Source organism: Trachemys scripta, chromosome 1 (genome assembly GCF_013100865.1).
Source record: "Trachemys scripta elegans isolate TJP31775 chromosome 1, CAS_Tse_1.0, whole genome shotgun sequence".
NCBI classification, from domain to species: domain Eukaryota; kingdom Metazoa; phylum Chordata; order Testudines; family Emydidae; genus Trachemys; species Trachemys scripta.
Window position 1 is genome coordinate 293,654,333 of NC_048298.1, and position 23,565 is coordinate 293,677,897.

The 23,565-nt window shown below is 40.5% G+C and overlaps 1 protein-coding gene across 4 annotated transcripts in view; it reads right to left on the reverse strand.

Annotated features, from left to right (window-relative positions):
- The window catches only part of FREM2 (FRAS1 related extracellular matrix 2), a 198,539-nt gene that overhangs the window by 65,311 nt on the left and 109,663 nt on the right, over positions 1-23,565 (reverse strand). For all 4 annotated transcript variants that reach the window (XR_004644122.1, XM_034758572.1, XM_034758573.1 and 1 more), the window contains exons 4-6: positions 22,914-23,144; positions 18,444-18,569; positions 12,184-12,435 (exon numbers count right to left, since the gene is read on the reverse strand). Coding sequence is in view for 3 of the 4 variants with exons in the window: in XM_034758572.1 (XP_034614463.1) it covers positions 12,184-12,435; positions 18,444-18,569; positions 22,914-23,144 (609 nt within the window). In the remaining variant the exon portion in view is untranslated. The remainder of the gene's footprint in view (positions 1-12,183; positions 12,436-18,443; positions 18,570-22,913; positions 23,145-23,565) is intronic.

Genomic DNA, 23,565 nt, shown 5'->3' on the forward strand with positions numbered 1-23,565 from the left:
ATTGGGCTTCGGGCAGCCCCCTTGCCTCCGGACCCTGCGCCCCCAGCCGGGCACTTCCCCTCCCGGGCTCCGGCAGCGCAGGGTCCGGAGGAACGGGGGCTGCCCGAAGCCAGTAGCGCTTGGGCAGCCCGGCTCTTAAACAGAGCCAAAGAGTCGGGAGGAGCAGTGCCGCCGTGGGAGGGGAAGTGCCCGGCCGGCATTTTCCCGGACATGTTTGGCTTTTTGGCAATTCCCCCCGGACCGGGGTTTGATTGCCGAAAAGCCGGACATGTCCGGGAAAAACCGGACATATGGTAACCCTAATCTGTAATAGCAGACACATTCTTCATGGTTATTCATCCTAGGAACCAAATCCTTACTAATGTTTTGTAGTTAATTTCCTGTAAGTCCTTTTAGGAGCTCCCCAGGGGACGTAGCAAAGCCAAGATACAAACAGGGAGGCATTGTGTTTCACACATCATGGTTGGAAAACATACTGCCCCATGATTGGGGGCTCACTTATGGCAGATCTTTAATCTAGTAATCGGTCTGAATAGAGAGCATTGCAAATTTAATGACTTCTCTTTCAGAAATAAGAGAAAGCCTTTCATGTAGCAAACACAGATTGAAGATTGCAGATTTCGCTGGCATACAGTTAGAGTAATTAGAGGAGAGAGGATGGGAACTTAATTCCCAATAGCCTCTGATACGGAAATTAAATCTAAGTTTTGTCCTTACTTCCAGCAGAATGGAAAGTACCGGGTATATATTAATTAGAACATTAACCAGCAGTCAAGCAGGAAAATTAGACAAATTTTTGAAGCGGTCAAAAGCACATCCACACTTGATCATATCTCGTAAAGGCAACATGTATAAAAAGAAATCAATGCAAATATCAATTTGAATGGATCTTTCTGCCTCTAAACCAACATTACCAGCTACCGTAGAGAGACGAAGTATGACCAACCACAATGAGCAATGAAAAGAAACATACTACTTTTGCAAGATGTGTGCAGTGCTTTGCCTGATTCTTGGTTTACAATGCATCATGATGCACAAGCCAGAAAGAAGACAGCTTTACTCTTGGATCCCAGGGCAAGATTGCACAGCCAGCAATAAACTGAGCAGACTTGTTATAAAAGTAACTGAGAGACGAACATGGAATTCCATTAGGGTTTTTTTACAGTAACTTCTCAGTCTAACTACACTGAAATGAAGAGGGGTTTGGTTTTATTATTATTTATTTGTATAGGGGTATCACCTTGCAATGCAGGGTGATGGACCAGGACAGTGCTAGGACCTATACAAACACAGGACAAAAAGATGGTCCCTGCCCCAAAGAGCTTACCATTTAAGTCAAATGTTTTGATGTCAGGGTAGGTAGCCTGCATGCCAGATCCCATATACACTTACAGAATATGCTCGGAAGATTTCAAATATTAGTAAAAATAACTACATTGACTCCCGCCCCCCTTCAAATGGTGCATACTTCCCGAGTAAACTTTCCCTCAAGGTCACTGAGCTGGGGATGTGAGGTTTGCCCACCCAATTTCTGAGAATACATTGTTCTGGTCTGTTTTGTAAAATATCTATTTTCACTGACCTATATGATTTATAGAGGGGACAAATAATAAAGGGGAAAATTTTCTGGTAGCTCTAATATGCAAGTATAAACATGAGGTAGCTGCATAAGCAGTAGATGGAGTAACTATTTACATCTGGACAATGTGTGCTGTGGATTATTTACTAAATCTTTTATATTGGTATTCATGTTGTTTCTGTCTACAGGCTTGAGGCCCTCTTGTTTCTTTGCAGGCTAAACAGGGTGGAATTAGCAGGTGGAAATTGTTTACTAAGATTTTATGATACTTGTGTGGAAATGTGAATTTATTGGGCTAATGTTAATAAGGATAAACGTCTACATAATTTATATAATTATAGTTTCTCAGTTCATGTATGTTAATAAGGACAAAAAATAAAAAGTTTAAGAAGAAATCTATGCTCACTAAAGAAAGTTTACATTAGCAAGAAGGACTTTTACATTTGCAAGTAGGTAGCACCATTATACAGCTATTTGTGCTTATTTGAAATTACACACGTGACTGAGCTTGCAGTTAGTACACTGAATTTAGTTTGCCAAGTCATTTTTTTGTTATTGAGTGGTACAGAAGCAGGGGTCAAGATTATATGCAGAGCACAATTTTGGACTGGATACCCCTTGTAAAAATGCCAGTGGTTTTTCATTTGGTCAAAACTGATTATTTTCCAAATGTATATGCTGCAATCTTAACAGCTCAATCATCTCAGCATTGTTATCATAACTTTCACAACCAAAAAATAAATTAATCTTGCAATCAAAATTACTAGCTGCAGTTAAAATTCCACATATAGTATCTCAAGCAAATAATGTCAGTATTTAAATGTGTCTCCCATAGCTCACATCTCTTGGTATTCCTAATTGCTCGTGCCGCTCTGAACCCAATAAAAGCAAAGCACACATTCTGAGTGCTACACAAATTATTCGCACCCAATGTATCAACAATAAAGAAAGCTGCACAGGCAACATGTTAATTTGGAGTGTTCTAACATTCATGTCACATATGACATGCGTCCAATCTCTGCACAGCTGGGAAATTAGAGTACTGAGGTTGGTGCAGAGGTGCTGCAAGATCAGACAGTAAGCTTTGTTTTATTAAAAGTGCAACAGACTTGTTTAGATAAATCCTGGTGGACCAACCCTGATGCCAATAGAGTTTCCTTAATCCTGCAAAAGGGAGCTCTGCACCAGTCTTACCCATCTTCAGAATATAATTTACCCCACAGTAGTTCAGAAAGGCTGTGACACCTTTAGTTTTGACTGCTGACGTTCATTTTGCCCAAGGCAATTGTTTACAGTTTTATATGGATTTTAGAGGCTTCTTTCTGTTTATAAGTGGATTCACGTTTATTGTTCTGTTGCAAAACACTGTTAACTTTTTAAGAATCCCAGATTATCCCACTTATAGGTGTAATTATTATTATTATTGCAAATGTCCTTGAGACAAATTTGGTAAGCAGGTGGACCTTAGTGCCGTCTCAAGACGGCCAAAGATGGCAGATGTTTGCATATGAGGACCTGACCCCAGATGCTGGCATAAGGGGAAGAAGTAGTAGTAGTAATAGTCATCTTTGTGACAAATCCTGCAGTCCTTGAAATCAGTGGGAGTTTTCAGAGATTCCAAAGCCAGAAGGAACAATTGTGATCATCTAATGTCTGACCTCCTGTATAACGCAGGCCCTAAAACTTCCCCAAAATAATTCCTAGAACATATCACTTGCTTGACTAAGGTTCGAGTAAAGGATTGTAGGATTTATCTCATTTATATCATCATTACTGCACAAGCCATCCGCCCAAGTCATTCACTTATCTGGAGAGTTATTTCATTTAAAATTTAAATAAAAAATATTAGGCAGCACTCCATGAATAAACACATGCTTGGGATTTGGGGACACACCTGCACAGAAGGGGATTGCCTCCAGCCACCATCTGATACTGTGCATTACTTTCCTTTGGGCTAAACCGCCTAAAGTATATTAAATGAGTTCAGAATCTTTTTATCATTTTTAAAAGAATGAACAGGAAGCAAAGACTGACGGCTTTAACAGAAACAGCACAGAAATTAGCAACAACAGCAAAATTCTCAAGAAGCTGCTGAAACAGAGAGAGACAAATACATGGGACAGATTTATTAGTAGTAGGTATTTTGTACCACACTCAAAGGCATACTAGGAGCCTCACAGAACACATAGTCAGGCCCCTACCTTAAATAGCTCACAAACTAGGATTTAGACAAGAAATACCAAGTGAGGTTGAATACAAACAAGAGTGGGCAGGGTAGATTTGGACAGAGTTTTATAAATAAGACCAAGCAGAGACTCAATAGGTGTACATTTTAAAAAGCTTTTCTCTTTTTAGGTTAGTTTTAGTTTCATATAGTAATTAGTTCACTTTTTGTTTGCTTTGCAGCAGAGGTTAGCCGTTAGCAGGGATTTGAAGGAGGCAAGTGTATTTGCAAAGGCAAAGAGATTCAGTGAAAATGGCCTGGGAAATTTGAAGGTTGTTCTTCCTAAGTGGGGTTAGTAACAGCAATGAACAAAAGCAAAAAGAAACAAACAAAGCAAGAAACAAAACAAATCAGGACTATGTATTCTGGATGCTTCTGTTTTGGGATCTATATCTTGTAACATCCACCTGATTCACTATGGTGTCTATCTGACTTGATCTCTAGGATTTCACTGTCAAAGTCATCCAGGTGAACAAGGTTTTCCTCACCTGGGGATACAGTATTACCAGGGACCCTTTTCTCTGAAATGGAAAAGTATTTCTTTCCCCTTACATTTTCAAACTTCTTTATGGGCACAACTCAGAAAGAAAACAAGGGAAGCAAACACATTTTCACTGACACACCATTACTTATAAACAAGTGATTGTATAAAGGCTTTTAAGTAAATGCACCTGCCTGTGTTTGTTGTTCTTTAGAATATGCAAAGTGAGAGCAGGGTAGAGAGGAATTCCTAGAGCATTGATGGCTAAGACTGATTTCGCTGAGTGAATTTTGACTGACTTTGTATAAAAGCAAATACCTGCAGAAAATGTGAGAAGTCTTTTTGTAATAGAAGCCATTTGGTTTCAACTGTAACTAGAGCAAAATTGAAAACCTAAAACAGGATTATTCATTTTCTGAGCCTATTCTCTACATGAATAATATTAGCTTGGACCAATCAGTAGAATCTTATCATAGTCACCTTATTTATTTCACATTTAATTTCTAAAAATATAATTCTCTCTTAAACATAGTAGAACCTGCTTAGTTTCTTTGAACAACCATTTATGAGGCAGGAAAACATTTTTTTTGGGGGGGGACGAATGGCTTAGAGAACAGGAAGTTGACAGTGAATAATGATGGAGAAATATAAACATCATGTCTTCCACATGACTTTTGCTACTGACACTAGCTGAGTAAGATACATCGCTCCGTGACAGCATTTATCATATATCTTGAACCAACTCATGATTTTGTTCAATATTTTGCTAAAAAATAGTTAAGGGCATGGCTACACTCGAAACTCCAAAGCGCTGCCGCGGGAGTGCTCCCGCAGCAGCGCTTTGAAGTGTGAGTGTGGTCGTGGAGCCAGCGCTGGGAGAGAGCTCTCCCAGCGCTGCAGGTACTCTACCTCCCCGAGGGGATTAGCTTACAGCGCTGGGAGCACGGCTACCAGCGCTGGGGCACTGTTTACACTGGTGCTTTACAGCACTGTAACTTGCTTTTTCACACCCGAGCAAGAAAGTTGCAGCGCTGTAAAGCGCCAGTGTAGCCATAGCCTAAGTCTGTTCTTTTTCCTGTATGGAGACAAGTGCTTTTCTAGACTGAAGACATCTTCACCAAACTGTAATGGAGCCCAACAAGCATGTTGTCACACTTCCCTCTCCAATGTCTGCCTGTTTAGTGTTCAGCTAACAGTGCTCACTAGTATGCCCAGTGCTACCATAGCATACTATGTTTGTTTAACTGGCACGGCACACTGTTTTAGAGATTCCCTGAGACAGGATCAGATTATGGTTGGCCCACCCCAAGTGTGTGTGTTCTGTGTGGGAGGAAAGGAGGGAAGAATGGAATTCAAGAAACCTGTTTTCCTGCACCTCCTCATAGGAGCCAGTCAACCATTCTAGTACTTACTGCTGGCACTTGACTTAGCAAAGGAATCAGGGAGAGGGCAGGACAATGGCCTCACCTCCTCCCCGCCCTTTAATAGAAGAGTTGATAAATTAGGAAATCACTGTTGGCTGTCTATCGCAGCAACAAATTAACATTATATCTCACACTGGAGGGTATCATAGAGACAACCAGGCCTAGTTGGAATTTGCCTTTCTCACAGCACCTGTTACTGTCAATAGTTTTATATGTAGATAGATTTTATTTTTTCTTGTCAATGATTTTATATATAGCGATAACTTTTAAAAATTGGTGCCTTCAAGAGATAGATTTTGAATAGATGCTTCTGGATACTCATTACTTCTGTTACCCTAACAGATATTTAAGAGTAGGTTAGATAAATGTCTATCAGGGATGGTCTAAGACTGTATTTGGTCCCAGGCAGCGGACTGGACTCGATGACCTCTCGAGTTCCCTTCCAGACCTAGAATCTATGAATTATAAACGGATCATTCTGTTTCACTCATGGTGAAGATGGCTAATGCTTCTAATAATAAAATATTAGTGAAGAACCCTGGGGTAGGGCATGTGTGATAAATAGGCAGCCTTCCATTTTTTGCCCTGATCAGTTAGTTTGGCCATCTGCCAAACACTGGAGAAAGAGTAGGGGGCTATGTAGGTATTTTGCATACAAAAGGGACACAAGAAATGTGTAGGACAATGTTTGTCCAAAATGTAAGAACCTAAGAACGGCCATATTGGGTCAGACCAAAGGTCCATCTAGCCCAGTATCCTGTCTTCCAACAGTGGCCAATGCCAGGTGTCCCAGAGGGAATGACCAGAACAGGTAATCATCAAGTGATCCATTCCCTGTCGCCCATTCCCAGCTTCTGGCAAACAGAGGGTAGGGACACCATCCCTGCCCATCCTGGCTAATAGCCATTGATGGACCTATCCTCTATGAATTTATCTAGTTCTTTTTTGAACCCTGGTATAGTCTTGGCCTTCACAGCATCTTCTGGCAAGGAGTTCCACAGGTTGATTGTGCAGTGTGTGAAAAAATACTTCCTTTTGTTTGTTTTAAACGTGCTGCTTATTCATTTTATTTGGTGGCTCCTAGTTCTTGTGTTATGAGAAGCAGTAAATAACACTTCCTTATTTACTTTCTCCACACCAGTCATGATTTTATAGACCTCTATCATATCCCCCCTTAGTCATCTCTTTTCCAAGCTGAAAAGTCCCAGTCTTATTAATCTCTCCTCATATGGAAGCCATTCCATACCTTTAATATTTTTTGTTAAAAGAGATTAACTGCTGGAAAAGAGCATAAAATCAATGCTTTGGCATGGCAGACCCAGTAGAAAATTAAAAATGACAGAGATCTAAAATATTGTGGCTGTATCAGAGGAAGGAAGTCATACTTGTCTCTTCCTATAGTTCCATCCAGACAGATGGTACTACTCTTGGGCAATGCTGAGGTGGTTGTAGGCACCATCATAACGTTGGGCATGCTGCACCCAGTGTTTGGGCTGGCACTTGGAGGTTGGATGGATATTACTCATCCCTCATGTCCTTACCATTGTTGCATTCAGTTTGAGATTGTGGCACACAACCTGATGATGAGGTGAAGGACCTGTTTTGATGGACTGCCCCTAGAGGCTGATGGAACTAATAGGATTCCACGTAGCCTTGTGGGATAAGATTCTTTTTCTGACTAATTACTTTAGTGATAGTTTGATAGGATATTATAATAATCTTTTGTCCTCCACTATTGATCCAAGGCACCTCATCAATGTCGCCTCTGGCTTTATCCTCACAGGTCACCATGGTTTACAAATTACTTTGCAGATGGCAAAGAAAAGTTTCATCTTCATTACAGCATCTGCAAAGGCTCATACAGTCACACCGTTCCGAGTAGCTGACAGCTTAATGAATCCTAGCTGCCTTCACTCAGTTACTGAGTCAAGTTTTTCCTCACTGTGAAGAATGTTCATGTTATTTTGCAAATAAAATGGCTCACAGCACTGAATAAATTCATTGCCACAGAAAAAGAACTGTGTTCCAAGGCGACAAAGAGTGTCTTCTCTTTTCCAGTTTTAGTCAGTGTTGTTCAATGAAGTAATGGAGGTGTTGGTGCTATTGCAAAAAAAAAAAGAAAAAAGAAAAAGAAAAAGAAAAAAAAAGCGCTAATATCATTCTGGAGAGTATTAACAGGTGTGTTATATCTGAGAGTACTGTGTCCAGTTTTGGGCACCACACTTTAAGAAAGATGCGGACAAATTGGAAAAAGTCCAGGGAAAAGCAATAAAAATGATAAGTTTAGAAAACATGACCTATGAGAAAAGATAAAAAAAACAGCATGTTCAGTCTTGAGAAAATAAGACCGAGGGGGAGGGAGGGGAATCTAATAACAGTTTTCAACTATATTAAGGGCTGCTACAAGGGGGATCGGGATCAGTTGCTCTTTATGTCTATTTAAAGTAAGACAAAGAGTTATGGGCTTAATCTGCAGCAAGGGAAGTTTAGGTTGGAGATTAGGAAAAACTTCCCAACTAAGGATAGGTAACTACTGGAATAAATTACCAAGGGAGGCTGTGGACTCCCCATCATTGCAGGTTTTTAAGAACAAGTTAGACAATCACCTGTCAGGGATGGTCTAGGTTTACTTGGTCCTGCCTCAACCTAGGGGGCTGGATGATCTCTTATAGACCTTTCTAACCCCACATTTCTATGATATTAGAGTTTTTCATGTCTATCATGATACTTAATGCAAAGTCTGTACTCCAGGTCAGATACTGCATTGTTGATTTTCTGCCCCATTTCAGGTTACTAATGGAAGATGTCAGTAAAGAGGCCTCTGGCCAGCTAAAGAATTCCTTTGACTATTTTAATATTCAGAAAAAATTGGACAAATAGAGAGTTGGTGGCTCATGAATACTGTATGCTTCCTCTAGGGATATTTACAGTTTAACTTCTTGCAGCATGAGTGCCAGCTAGTGGTTCAGGTAGAATATTAGAAGACCCAGGAAAATTGGATTCTGTTCCTAACTCTGCCACTGGCTTGCTGTGTGACTGTGACCATCTCACTAAATCTCTCCATCTCTCAGTTTACCCATCTGTAAAATGGGGCAGAACCTCTCTCCCCTACAAGGGATGGTGTGAGGGTTAATGTGGTCATTTTTTCTGACAAGTTAAATAAACTGTAAGTCATGCTGTGATATAAGCCTGTGGCCTTTGCCTCCCCAGTAATGGTGCTGAAATGTTTAACAGGGGTTCAGCAGGAGGAGTCTGAATGGCTGCTTGCCAGCCTTATGTGAGTGAAGTGGAACAAATCTGTTGAATGCCCTTCTTGCTGTGAACAGTGTGGTTTTTCAGCAATTCCAATAAGGCAAGAAGAGTGTTCATATGTCCTGCAGAGTGGCAGTGTGCTCTCTTGGCAGCACTAAGTATTCGGGAAGAAAAAAAGAACACTTGGGGAGATGATAACCTCTCCGACAACTTAAACTGAAGAAAGCCTCTCACAAATGTTCTCCTTTTTGCTGTGCTCTACCATTTTATTCATCAATGCTGTTCACTTTCAGATTCTAAACATGATGATGACTCAAGAGTTTGATATTGGCACAAAAGCCATTTTTACAACATAACAACACTATGTAGTTCAATCCCCAGGTGCTGCAACTGTTCGTTTTAAACTGAGTGGATTGGCATCCAGAGAGAAATATAGTAAAATTAGATCATTGCATTAAGTGATCATTAGTGCACCTCTGAACCCAGTCTTTATATGCTTGGTCTTTCTTCCCTGATCTTCTTGCAGACAATGTCTCCACACCTGTTTGTGTGGGCATTGCTCCTCTATATCATATTTGTCTGACTCAGACTTAAACCTCACTGAGGCAATGACCTTGGGCCAAATTCTGCTCTGATTTTCACCTGAGCAATCTGAGGTGTTCAACTGGGTGTAGAGGTGTGGCAACAGAACTTGGCCTGAGCTTATCTTTAAGTGTACATGAGCTGTGCACTCTCACGGTGCTCTGAACATAAGTGTACAGAAATAAGAATCTATTTTAAAATGACAGCATACAGTCTAAAATATGCTCTCTTTTGTTGTGAACTACCATTCTCTTTAAACACGGTGAGCCAAATCCTGCCCTTATATGAGCATACACAACCTTCACTGACTTCAACGGCAGATGCATCTGCATTTCCTAGGAAGAATTTAACCATGGTAAAAATTATACTTGACTGCAAAGTGGTTTATGAAGAAGTGCGACTAAATTATACCCCTGGATTCCCCTTGTAGGGTATTCCATGAGAGTAAGTGAGGGCAGAATCTGGCCTGTGGATTTTAATACAGGGCGTTTGGGAGCAAGATTATACACTATTCATTACAAGCGGCACTGTACTGTAAATTCTGATACAATCGCTTTATGCTGTTCTATTTACCTAACTGATTTATTTGTTTATATACAGATGAAAAGCAACTGGGGCCTGGTCTATACTACCCGCCTGAATCGGCGGGTAGAAATCGACCTCTCGGGGATCGATTTATCGCGTTCCGTCGGGACGCGACAATCGATCCCCGAATCGGCGCTCTAACTCCACCAGCGGAGGTGGTAGTAAGCGCCGCCGACAAAAAGCGGCAGAAGTCGATTTTGCCGCCGTCCTCACAACGGGGTAAGTCGGCTGTAATACGTCGAATTCAGCTACGCTATTCACGTAGCTGAATTTGCGTATCTTAAATCGACTCCCCGCTGTAGTGTAGATGTACCCTAAGTAGATGGTTAAGACAATAAGCCTACATACCATTGTGTTGGTGATTATTCAATGCAAATTGTTCCAATCTGGTTATTTTATGGGGAAGATTTAACATCTGCTGTATTTAATGCAGAATCTGTTTGTTTGGACTTTTTAATGGCCACTTAATTTTTTTATTCAGAGAAATGTTGGATCAGTTTGTTTATTAGATGACTAAACACTTCATACAAGTACAATTTCTGTGTCTAAAGAATATTGCTAAGCCTGATTATTCAGTTGATTGAGTGAAGATGGTGAAATGAGCTTTTAGTTACCAAAATAATATTTCACTAGTGAAAATGAATGTATTAAATGCAAGCTCATGTTGAACAAAGTATTTACTGTTAGCAATGGTGAATACAATTTTTCATTTTTTGTTTATTTTGGGGTCTGTTAATTAATTCATAATATCTTATATTTTTATGGTACCAATGGATCCTAACACATTTACAAATTATAGAAATACAGGAATGATTTTGCCTGGCACTGAAATGCAGCAATGTCTGGATGGGAAAGTGGACCAGTTTAACAGCACACCGAAACACTGTACAAAAAAGTGAAGAATATGGTATCCAGTTGACACTGATATGGTGTTTTTGTCTTTTATCATTTTTCTATGAGAGTTCATTCGAGAGCATAGTGGTTGTCTGGTTTCACCCACAGAACTGCTATGGGAGCATTTAGTGCACTGGATGAGTGAGGTACATCAGAAGCTGTGACATTTGTAGGACACTGTATCACCTGTGGGTGAACACTTTTCACAGAATGATCACTCCGTATCTAACCCCTCAGTCCTCATCCTCAAAAGAAACCTCCACAACACCTTCAAAAAGTGAGCCTAGGAGCTTAAATTCATAACTTTGCTACACATTCAAAATAATAGTCTTAATAATGACACTAGATGTATGGCTTATTTAGTGGTGGATTATCCACTGGGCCCACGGGGCCCATGCCCGTGTGAATTGGGGAGCCCCGCCCACAGGAGGCAAGCGCTGGGGAAGGGGCAGTCTTGTGCTTCCCTCCCCCCCGACCCTGCTCCCTGGCAGTAGCGCTGGGCGGGGAGAGGCAGGGGCAGGGCCAGACTCAGAGAGGAAGGGGCAGGAGCCAGAGCCTCTCCAGCTGCACTGGGATGCTGCCCACAGCAGCTGCCTGGGAGCGAGCCTGGCTGGGGATGGGCAGCAGTTCGCTCCCTGCCCGGGCATGGCTTCTGGGGACAGCGGCTGAGCAAGCTGTAGTCCCCTTCCCCTCCCCCCCGGGAACGTTCAGCCCCTGTCCCCAGAAGCTGAGCCTGGGCAGGGAGTGGACTGCTGCCCCCCCAACCAGCTTCTCTCCTTGTCAGCTGGCTATGCTGCACAGAGCAGTGCCTGGGAGTGGCTCTGTCCTGCTTCTCGACTTCCATTTGGTGTGACCTCCCAGATCACACCCTCCAGAAACTGTGAACTCTGTGAGAGTGGAAAGGTGAGTTCCCAACACCCAGCTAATTTTACAATGACTCCATGTTCTTGAATTTTAAAATAGCAATACTGACCGTTTTAAAAAAACTATTATCCCCCTAATTATACTTTCAAAACTCCTGAAGGCCATGATCATGCATTTGTATCAAGTGAGGGAGAGAGGAAGTCCAATAAACCCGGCTCTTACATCATGATTGAAGGGCCATATTATATGCCATTTCTGTCCCTCACTGGTAATACCATCCTGATAAATTAAGTCTTACCATCATCTTTGTCAGGCACAATAGTAACCTGAGTCCCTGGGAATTCCGAACCAATTCTTCCACCCATAGGCATGCTCAGCAGAACATCAAACGTCTCAGCTTCTTCATACAGGGAATCGTCTATGATGACAATACGGCACATTTTCTCTCGTTCATCTTTGTCAAAGCGGAGATTGCTGTTATGGTCCTCGGGCCTGGATATGTAGTCCGAGTAGGACAGCACAGACGTTGGGACAGTACCAGTTGCTGTTCCTGTGAGACAGAAGTAAATAAGCAGCTGTAATATTTGTAAAGAATCCCTTATTAAGGTTGAATTGTACTCTCTTTAGCTTTGCATTTTTATTCCTATTTATTTTTAGACTGACAAGATGCATTCATTACAAAGTATTTACGTGTATGTACAAAGAAACATAGGAGATGCCATACTGGATCAGGCCAGTGGTCTATCTAGTCCAGTATTCTTTCTCCAAGAGATGCTAGTACCAGCTGAGTCCGAGAAAGATGTTAAGAAACAGTGAAGTAGGCAGTTAGGGGATTGCCTGTCCCACGGAAAGTTTCCTTTTAACACTCTCAATAATTAAAGGCTGACTGAAGCCTTGAAGCATGAGGGTTGCTATCTCTTCCAGAACTTGTTTGTTTTTTTAGTATTTACTATAATGCTACATTGGTATTATTATGATGTACAAAATAAAACAATTCTTAATAGCAGAACAAGTTGACTAATGACAAATCAATGAGCTCCTCCCTCAAATGAGGTTTTTTTCGAACTGGGCTATGTTCTATGTGAGAAGATGGTCTTAAAACTGCCCTAATGGCAACTAATGCAAACTCTGTTTGTTTTAATGAGCACAATGAATAATAGCTTTCATTTCTCTGTTTTTTTCTTTTTGCTGGCAAGACTCTGAAGAAACCCACATATATATATAGAACTGATAAAATATAACAATTTCTCTCATCTGAAAAATGTTACAAAGTCACTGCTGAAATACCCCTGCATTAATCCTCTCCAGCTATACTTTTTAGAACCAAATTCTGGCACTCTTTGTTTTCATTCCCAAACAAGTGTGCACTAACTATATCTCTTTGGAATTTCCAGATAGAAAACTGCTGTAATACCCACATGCCAATGTTGTGAAAAAGATTACAATTCAATGCAACATCTGGCCACTTAACCTTGCATGAAATAACCAGTACAACTGCTGAGACACTAATCCACAAATGTATTTACAAAATATTACACATTTCTGCCAATAAATAAGGCATTACACAAAAGAGAGATGTTTTAATCAGTGCAATTTAACATGTCACTTTAACATGTCAATCACTGGGAGTTGTGCACAGTTCCAGGGTACAATGTAGCCCAGAAACTTTTGGTTAAGAAGAAAATGGTTTTCAAAGTGTTATGGCTTTTCATAACTATTCTGTTTTAAAAGTCAGCAGATTGTATTGTACTTGAAAGAGATGAACTTGGTAAATGTACATATATTTAACAATAATAAAGGGAAAAGGCATACTTAGGTAATCAGCACTCTTGCAGTGTGTGCCCTGCTTTCAGGATTTCGTTACGAGCTGCAGAAACACCTAATTTAATTCTCCAGTTTGACAACTATGCATCCAAGCTGATCTACAAAAAGCATTAATCTTTCCTGCTACCCAGATTTCTTTTGATAAGTGAGTATCTCAAAACACTACTCTATTTCTGTGCCTTTAATTTGGTGATCTCCAACCTTTCAGCTATGTGGAGCCATATGTAATTATTCTTGGGTTTGCAAGACCCAGGCAGTTGAGTGGGTGAGAGGAGTTTTAAGCTTATCCTGTATAATTGTACTGAAAAAGCATTTTATAATGTGCTCAGCTACAGGCTTTAATGTCAAATACCTCAATACAGTGTAAAAAAAACTACATTGTGAGGTGAAAAATGTGGTTGAAAAACCAACCACATCAGGTTTTACAAGCAAAAAAATAACCAGGTAGCTTTCATCAACGGTCTCACCGGTTTCAGAATTAGAGCTGATTGAAAGCTGGAATTTCTTTCCCTTGGGAAATTCTTCCAATGTTTATTTTCATTCCAATTCAGGACAAAATGTTGAAATTTTGAAAGTAAGTTTTAAAAAATGGATTCAGAAACGTGGAAATATTTTGTTTTGATAATTTTGAACAAAACAAAACATTTCCACATTCCTAAACCAAGAGGTTTCATTACAGCTCAGTTCAGCATTGACTTGTATTCAGATGAGCTGCCTGGTGCCTCGTTCTCCTGTTCCTCCCTATGGGATGAGCTCCCTGGTTGAACTACATCTCTCAGGATCACCACGGTGGTTCAGCTAGAGGAGAGATCACAGTACATCACAGAGGGGAAATGTAGTCTGGCCAAGGAGCCCAGCCCAGAGGGCAGAACAGATGCATGAAGAATCTGAACAACATATCCCACAAGGCACTGCAGCAGCTCAACTTTTCAAACAGAGCCACAATGAAACATTTTGATTCAGTTCCACTAACCTAAGTATTTCGATTCAGGGCAATCTGACCTAAAATGAAATATTTCATTTTAATTTTCCCAACAGAAAACTGAAAACTTTTGGTGCAGAAACCACATTTTCTGTTGAAAATCATTTTGATGGAAAAACACGGGCCAGCTCTAGTCGGGGAAAAAATAAAAAATTTAAAAATTAAAAGAATCGTCTATATACAAAGGCCCTAATTAAACATCCTATTTTGTACTCATTATTTTGCAGGTGCAAACAACTCTGGGCTCTACAGTGGACCTGCAATTATTTGATGCCGTAATACAGGTAATTTAACTGTCTACTTATCGGAGTTTAAAACGTTATGTTATTTAGGTATCAAAGTGAACATATGATCCCTTTGCAGATGCCAAAAGGGAGGCTACTGTTTACAAATCTAATTCAGAAGGGGAGAGAAACAGACAGCCTGCCAAAATAAGCGCACAAAAGGCTTAACAAATGGGATGGTAAGGAGAAACAATAATAATAATAAATACTATTTTTACTTCTATAGAGCTGTCCATTCAATTGTTTCTCTACAAACATCAATAAAGAAATCTTCCTGGAGCTCAGCTTTGTAGCATAGCCTCTCCAGACCTCAGGCCTCTTTGAAGCAGAACCATAGTGGTTCTGCTGCTTTATTGGAGTTCTGTGGTGTTCCTATAAATGCTAGAATTTCTCACTAAAAAGAAGAGGAAACCTGTAATACTCAGGAAAAAAAAAGCCAAAATATATTCCTGTCATAAAAGCTATGCACTTAGCTTAAGCACGGCTGTATCTTTTTTAAAAAGCTTGTCATTGTTTAATGAATTCAAATGGAAAAAAAAACTACCGTATTTTCCGGCGTATAAGACGACTGGGCGTATAAGACGACCCCCAACTTTTCCAGTTAAAATATAGAGTTTGGGATATACTCGCCATATAAGACTACCCCTCTTCCAACGCACACCAAAAAAAATTTAAAAAAACATCAGATTTGATTTCAATATGGTAATTTTAATTCAAATGCTTATGACATGCAGGTATTTAGCAGGAAAACTGTCACTTATAAACATAAGGCTGTTTGTCATCAAACATGTAAACATAAAACAGTGCAAGTGGATTAAACTTTTCCTAATTCACTCTAAAGCTGAAAGGAAGGATAAGACAATAAACCCATGGGAGCTGCCATGCAGTTTGTTTTCTAAGCTGTCAACCAAACTGGAACTGATGATGATAGGAGGAAGATAACAAACAAGAGAGAGAGAGCAAGTGCCGGGCAAGTCCCTGGCGAGTTAGCAACGCCCATCATAACTGCAAGCTACGGTATTTTTACAGGTTTTGCTGGCGTGACAGTTTCCCTTTAAAAGCCTTCAAAATCCTCCTGTTCGTCATCTGATATCATAAGTACATCAATGACATCTTGTGATACATTTGTAAGGCAGTCATCGTATGGATCGAATTCCGTATCAGATGGTGTGGTCTCAGCTTCGGCTTCCTCTTCATCTTGCCACAAGTAGTCGTCCTCCATACCATCTAATGAATTTGATATGCCACACTTCTTGAAAGACTTGATTACTGTTTCTGCATCAATATCATTCCAGGCTTTTATGACAAACTTGCACAAAACATCCAACTGTGGAGCACGCATGTTTCCTCCTTTTGTGAATGACTTTTCGCCGCTAACCATCCATTCATTCCACTGTTCTTGAATGCGATCTTTAAATGGCTTGTTTAGGCACACATCCAGTGGCTGTACCAACGATGTCAATCCTGCAGGAATAACTGCCGCATCTGTGTTTAGTCTTGCAAGCATTTGCTTGGTGCTGGGAGTTAAATGAGCCCTGAACATATCCCACACCAGTAGACTACATTTTTGAATAAGTCCACCTGGTCGCCTGCTCCATACATTATCAAGCCATAGCTTTACCCCTTCTTCATCCATCCAGCCTTTTTCATTCACATGTACAAAACAACCAACAGGGAACTTGAGTTTTGGCATTGTTTTTCTTTTAAAAATAATCATTGGTCTCAGTTTGGAGCCATCAGCTGTGCATCCTAGTACCACTGTAAAACTGGACTTCTCATGTCTTGTTGTTTTAATTAAAATTGTTTTTTCACCTTTTTGATGGACAGTTTTATTTCCAACCATATTAAAATTCATTGGAGTTTCATCCATATTTCCAATACTACTTAACGCATAGCCATGTTTAGTGCGCTGTTGTATTACGTATCGATGGAAACTATTTACTTTGCTATCAAGATCTGCAGGTAATTTTGGGGCAATTTTCATCTTTTGCCTCAGTACCATATTATGCCTTCCCATGAATCTAGTACACCAGGATACAGTGGCCTTAAAAGTGTTGCTGTGATCTGGGTTAGATTTGGCCCACTGAAGTGCAAACAAATGTATTTTATTTCGTGTCACTACATAACCGTTTTGGCGATGCTCATTCACCATGTCTGCTACATGTTTTTCGAGTTCTGGCCAATGTGGAGTGCCTCTTCTTAATGCACACTTACCTCTTGGCATACTCTTTAATGCTTTTTCATTTGCTTTCCAGTCCCGAACCATCTTTTCTGTTACTCCATATTGTCTTGCAGCAGCGCAGTTATTATGTTCCATGGCAAAGTTTACAACTTTAAGTTTGAAACTGGCTTCATATTTCTTTCTTCTTGCTGGTGGAGCCATGATGGGGTTTTGACTGTTGGACATTTGTATACTGTACTGTATGTACTGGTGCTATACTGTATGAACAGGTACAGATACTGGTGCTGTACTGTATGTGGTACCCAGTATACAACAACCAGCCAATCACGGCAAGCGATGTACCTTACCGGCGATTGGCTGGTTGTTGTATACAAAGCCTGCTTGGATTGGTCAGCTCTCCCTGCCTGCCCAGCCCTCCCTGTCTCCAAGACTATCAGAGCGGTAGCGCAAACACGCCTCTTTCACCCGTCTGGCCCGCCCTTGTATCCTATTACCTCCTTCTCTGCCTCTCAGATCTCGCACATGCGCGCCTGCGCCGCTTCACTGCAGTCCTCAGGAGCGAGATCTGAGAGGCAGAGAAGGAGGTACAGTAATAGGATACAAGGGCAGGCCAGACGGTGAAAGAGGCATGTTTTTCTGGGCACAGCGCCGCTCTCTTTTTTCCATACCCCGGGCGTCCCGGACGCCTGCAGCTTGCTCCGCCCTTCACTTACACCTTCCCGGTGAGGCGCCCCCTCACCTCGTCATCGGGCGGGGATACGGCCGTGGCCGTTTTTGAGCTCCCCCCACCATATGCGGCGACCGCAGATTCTCCAGTCCGGCTCGGAAGTTTCAGCACCCGCCCTATAAGACGACACCCGGCGTATAAGACGACCCCCGACTTTTGAGAAGATTTTCCTGGGTTAAAAAGTAGTCTTATACACCAGAAAATACAGTACTTCTACTATCATACTACCTGTAGAGAATCTTTCACCTGGAGGATCTCAAAAAACATAACTGACATTACTTCCAGACATTAGGTACTGTATACAAGACCCTGTGAAATAGGCAAGGAATATCGATCAATGAACTGCAACTACTTCTAGAATGGAACACAGCATCTATTTAACAATACACAGCAACAGTTTAAGACATAAAGTAAAGAGGAATAACACCACCAATTGACATAGAAACTAGACAAGCAGAAAGTAATTTCCAGTGCTGGGAATTATTTGTATATTCTGCAGACAGAAATAATAATTAATTTAGCTTTGGTTATTATTTTCACTCAATCTAGATTCTGTTACCTTGCTGTGTATAGCAGATCACCATCAATTCCTGGCTGACATCTCCACTTCTTCTGACAGGAATGAACAGTTCTCCAATGTCTTCTTCAATTGTGTAGGCGGATTGAGAAATAAAAACGGTTGATTCTGCAGAGATCAGACATATTTATTTGTGTTACTTTATATACTCAAAGAGTCACAGGAGAAATAGCCAGAAGTTCCCCCCACCATGAATTCAATGTAACAAAATACTCATTTCTCAATGGTACAGCGAAATGTTAATGACATTTTGCAGCCGAAAAGAAAGCCAGAACCAAGGCCTGATGCTCTGAGGAAGGGGTTCTCAAACTTAATTGCACCATGACCCCCTTCTGACAACAAAAATTACTACATGACCCCAGGAGGGGGGACCGAAGCCTGAGCCCATCCGAGCCCTGCTGCCCTGGGCGGGGGTGGGGCAAAGCTAAAACCCAAGAGCCCCAGCTTCAGTCCTGGGTGGTGGGGCTCAGGCTTCGGCTTCAGCCCTGGGCCCCAGCAAATCTAATGCCAGTCCTGGCAACCCCATTAGAATGGGGTCGGGATCCACTTTGGGGTCCCAACCCACAGTTTGAGAACCACTGCTAAGCCCTTACTGAGAAGTAGTTCCTAATCAGAAAAGTAGTTCCACTTCCTGGGATTTAATCACTGTAATGGGACAAATCATGTGATTTACCATTACACCTGTCAGTAAGGGTTTGAAGGACTGGTCCTCCAGTATACATCCAGAATTCTATCCAAGTTCTTTTAGTATTTCTAGACTATTATTATTACTAGCTGTTAGCCACGAAAGGTTCACCACTGAGGATCACACAATCATTTCAGTATCTGCCTCTCTGACAGAAATTCATTAAGACCATTCTTGCTCATTTTGCACACCCAAAACATCTGTTGGAGTCCTTTGGCATTTGGGGTGCTTAAGATGCAGGATTGGGTCCTTTGTGACATTCACTTTGACTCCACACTATTCTCCTTAGTGCAGGGACCATCTTTTTGTTCTCTGTACAGTGGCTAGCACGTGGCGCTACAATAATACAAAGAAATAATAATAATTTCATTTTATAAGAAGTTATAAATTTACCAGCCAAAGAGTGATCCCTAATTTTGTTCTTTGTTTGATTTGTCTGCAACAGTGTAACCAAAACATAGACTTCAAAAGAAAACTGGCCATTAGTGTGAGCTCATAGAAAATCCTGTAAAACATGTAGGATTTGGGCATGTCCATTATCTCTTTAGGCTTATATATAAAAAAATAAGACTCCTCTTTCATGTTCTCTGGAATTCCTTTTTCTTATCTAAATAAGTGCTGCAGGCATATTTTTTCTTGTAACCAGTTTTGCTCTTTTGACTGGGAATGTATCTTCTGTTAATTAAAGTTAGCTATTTCCTTTTGGGTGCCAGAAGGGAAGACAGAAAAAATTCACCACTAGCTTTGAAAGTTATTTTAGCATTCTCTACTTCTGCAGAATTCTTAAAAACATCAGGAGTACGAATGTCAGGTCCTATTTTTCAGACAAAGGAAATAAAACACTGAACAATCTGAAAACAAAAACTTCTAGTTATTCTACATTCCTATAAAGGCCATTGGCTTTTATGGTGCCTTTGGAGTTCAGATTCTATTTTCTTATGTCCATCAAAAACTTAAGAGAAATAGGTAGTTGTGGATACAGAGTATCCATCCACCCTTACAATTTCAGCAAAGATTAACTGTAATTAATCAAGGTTACTTTAATACAGAGGGTAACACAAACAAACAAACAAACCTCAATTTTTTAAAATCCAACTGCTGTAATGATTCTGTATAACTTAGATGACTATGCAAAGCCAATTATTTGATTATTTCAGAATTTTTTGCAAGCAATTTCCTGAAAGTGTAATGTGATTTCTGTGAAAGGATGTCCCACTATGCATTTTCTGCAATTGGAAAATGCTACTCGCATGAGAGAAGGTCAAAAGACTGCTATAAAAATGCTGTAATTCTGGTTTGATAAGATCTGTTGACTTTTATTATTTCAGAAAGACAAAAAACACCATACGAAAAATATCAACCTTTTAGTTTAAAGTAATACCAGCATAATCTTAAAAGAACCGATTTTTCTTTTTCTGTGGAAATAAATTAATGCAGAAAAAGTATATCCTATGGAAAAAATATTAAAGACAATGTACATTTTGTGCATCCTGTGTTTGCATGACTATGTAACTATACTGTTTAAAATCGCACACAACAAATTAACAAATCTTACATATGGAGGTAGCAAAAATCTTTGGGAAAATGGTCTAAACCTTTCCGTGTTATGATAGCTGCCTAAGGCTCATGGCTGACTGAGTTTATATTCTCTAGAATTAGTATATGAAAATTCTTCTTTATTCAACACCTTCCTGTTGTAACACAACAGTACTTCCGACTTATTAAGGGCTGGCTCAGCTTTCAGCAGGGTCTCATTATTTAGTGCCTAATTCTGAATCACTTCAGTAAATGGGAGTTTTAACAATGACTCCAGTCAGCACCTACACACACGATCCACCAACATTTTGAAAGATGAATTGAGAGACCAACCCTATTTCTCCTCCCCCCACACACTCCAGTTGCCAAAACAACCCCAGGTTCCCCCTCTTGCCATATGAAATCTTGAGGGTTGGTACTGATTAAGGACCCTTAATCACACAACCCTGATAGAGCTCCCACTGGTGATTATAGGAACTGCATGCTTAGTCACTTCTATGTCCTCAACAGACTGTATTTAATTTTGAACTTGATCTACAAACAGTGTTGCCCTCTGTAACTAAATAGGGATGCAAGATAACCCCCAGGTTTGATATATCTTAAATCTGTAGCTTGCAAATGAAAAAGATCTGCTGGACACGTTTTTTCCTGCCCAGCCACCTTCAAGTGTTAATTCGAAAAGAACCATATAAAACAAGCTGTTCCAGCTTTTGCTTCTCTCAAGATTCCTTACTGACATCTTTCTGTGACCATGACCACTTGTTTCAAGTGTCTGGATGCAGTTCAAAAGCAAAACCTCCAAACGTTAGCAGGGCTGCTACTCCAGCACATGCTTTTGTTATCGCTTCTCTCCTCACCTACATTCAACTATTGTTTTCTCTATTCTTGACACCTCCCTGTCAAATTTATCCCTGAAAATAAACCAGTTGTACATTCACCCCTAATACGATTTCTCTCCCCTAAATCCCTGCCCGGGCAGCAGCAACCTGTGCAGAGCTTCTGAAGCTGGGAGGCAAGAGGAACTGGAGCAGATCTTTATATTATATTGGGAGGCTCAAGTGTCACCAAGAGGGCTTGCCCATCCCTTACTCCATGTGTGGATGGGTGTGTGTGTGTGGGGGGGAAGAACAGGGGAAAATAGTACGCTTTGCTGAGGAGCATCAGCCAGGAAGGCTTATCTTGGTCCCTGCACCCCAGTCAATCTCCCCAGCTGTCATTCAGCTCTAAAGAGATATTTCTCACTCCCACAGGAACACCAGCCCTGAAGTCAGAAGGCAAATGTTTCAGAGAAACAGGGTTGCAGGCACATCATGTTGAAGCCTCTGTGCTGAAGGCACAGCTTGAGCTAGAATTTGGCTCAGTGATGCCTAACTGCTTATTATGATGATGAAGAAGCTACAGTAGCACCCAAAGAGCTTACAATGTAAATTGAAATCAGATATACCTAACATAGCACTTTACATATTTAAAGGGATTTGCAAACATTAAATAAACTCTGAGCAACTTGTGTTAGCTGAAAATATTATTAGAGGAAATAGGAGACGTCTTCAGAATGATTTGGTAGAGTCAAGCATGCAGCTAATGAAATCATGAGTGATTTACTTAAATCTGGGGTAACGAAAGTAGTTTTTGAATTTAGAACTACCTTTGGAGGCCACTGTTGGTGTGTAAATTATTTCACGTTCAGTATAAGGTAAATATACATGAGATAAAATCAACATCATCAGGTTACACTTTTTAAGTATATTGAACAACAAAGCAGAGTTTTTTCTCTACTTCTCTAAATTGATTTCCTCTGTGCACTCCACTAATTATATCTTTGAAGAAGGTTTAAGGTTTTTTTTGCCTGACCTTACAAAACAGGCAGATGTCTACTAGCACATGAGCACTACTGAGAGTATGGCTTTTCATTGGAAAGGGGACCCTAAAAGGTTTAGGAAGACTATGAGCCTCAATAGCAGTTCAGTCTATTCAGGCCACAATAAAACAATGCAGAATTAATAAACGAGGGTAAAGCCATGAAAAAATATATTACACGTATAAAAACATACCACATTCATTAGGTTCCCATGAACTACCACTGAACGTGACGTATGTCAAAACATTAAGATGATACCTAAATCTGTTCTCAAAAATACAATATTGAAGGAATCACTTTACGAGTCCTTTCTTACAGTTTCCTCTGCAGCTGTGTCTACAGATTCAGAATAACATTTTTGAAATATCTTTACCATCTCCTGGGTCAATAATTTCCACTGTAGCCACTTCAGGAAACTCTAGGACAGCCATGACAGGCTCAGAAAGCACAATTTGGAAGGTCTCAGACTGCTCATGTTCACCATCACTCAAAATCCGCACTCTCCAAGTAGCTAAGGTTTGGCCAGGATTGAATTGCACCTGCTTCTGGGCTTTTCCTTTGAAGTCTTTATCCTTCTCAGCAGTACCATCTTTAGTGCTAATACCTGCAGAGAAAAACAGAAAATAGGACCATTAACAACAGATCAATTCTATTTTTCTGTCATTCACAGATTCATAGATCTCCAGGTGAGTAGAAACCATTGTTATCATCTATAAGACTAACAGAAGTATTGGGAGCATAAGCTTTCGTGAGTAAGAACATCATTTCTTCAGATGCAAGTAATGGAAATCTCCAGAGGCAGGTATAAATCAGTATGGCGATAACGAGGTTAGTTCAATCAGGGAGGGTGAGGTGCTGCTAGCAGAGCACCGGTAAACACAGATTAAACAAGGTTGGCCACTGTCACCCAAATCAAAACTAACTGCTGGTAAATTAAATACTTTCCATGCTAAATGTCAGCTTTTCTACCCCAGGACATTTCAACTACATAGTTGTTCAAAAGAACTTTTTGTTTTTGTTCTTTA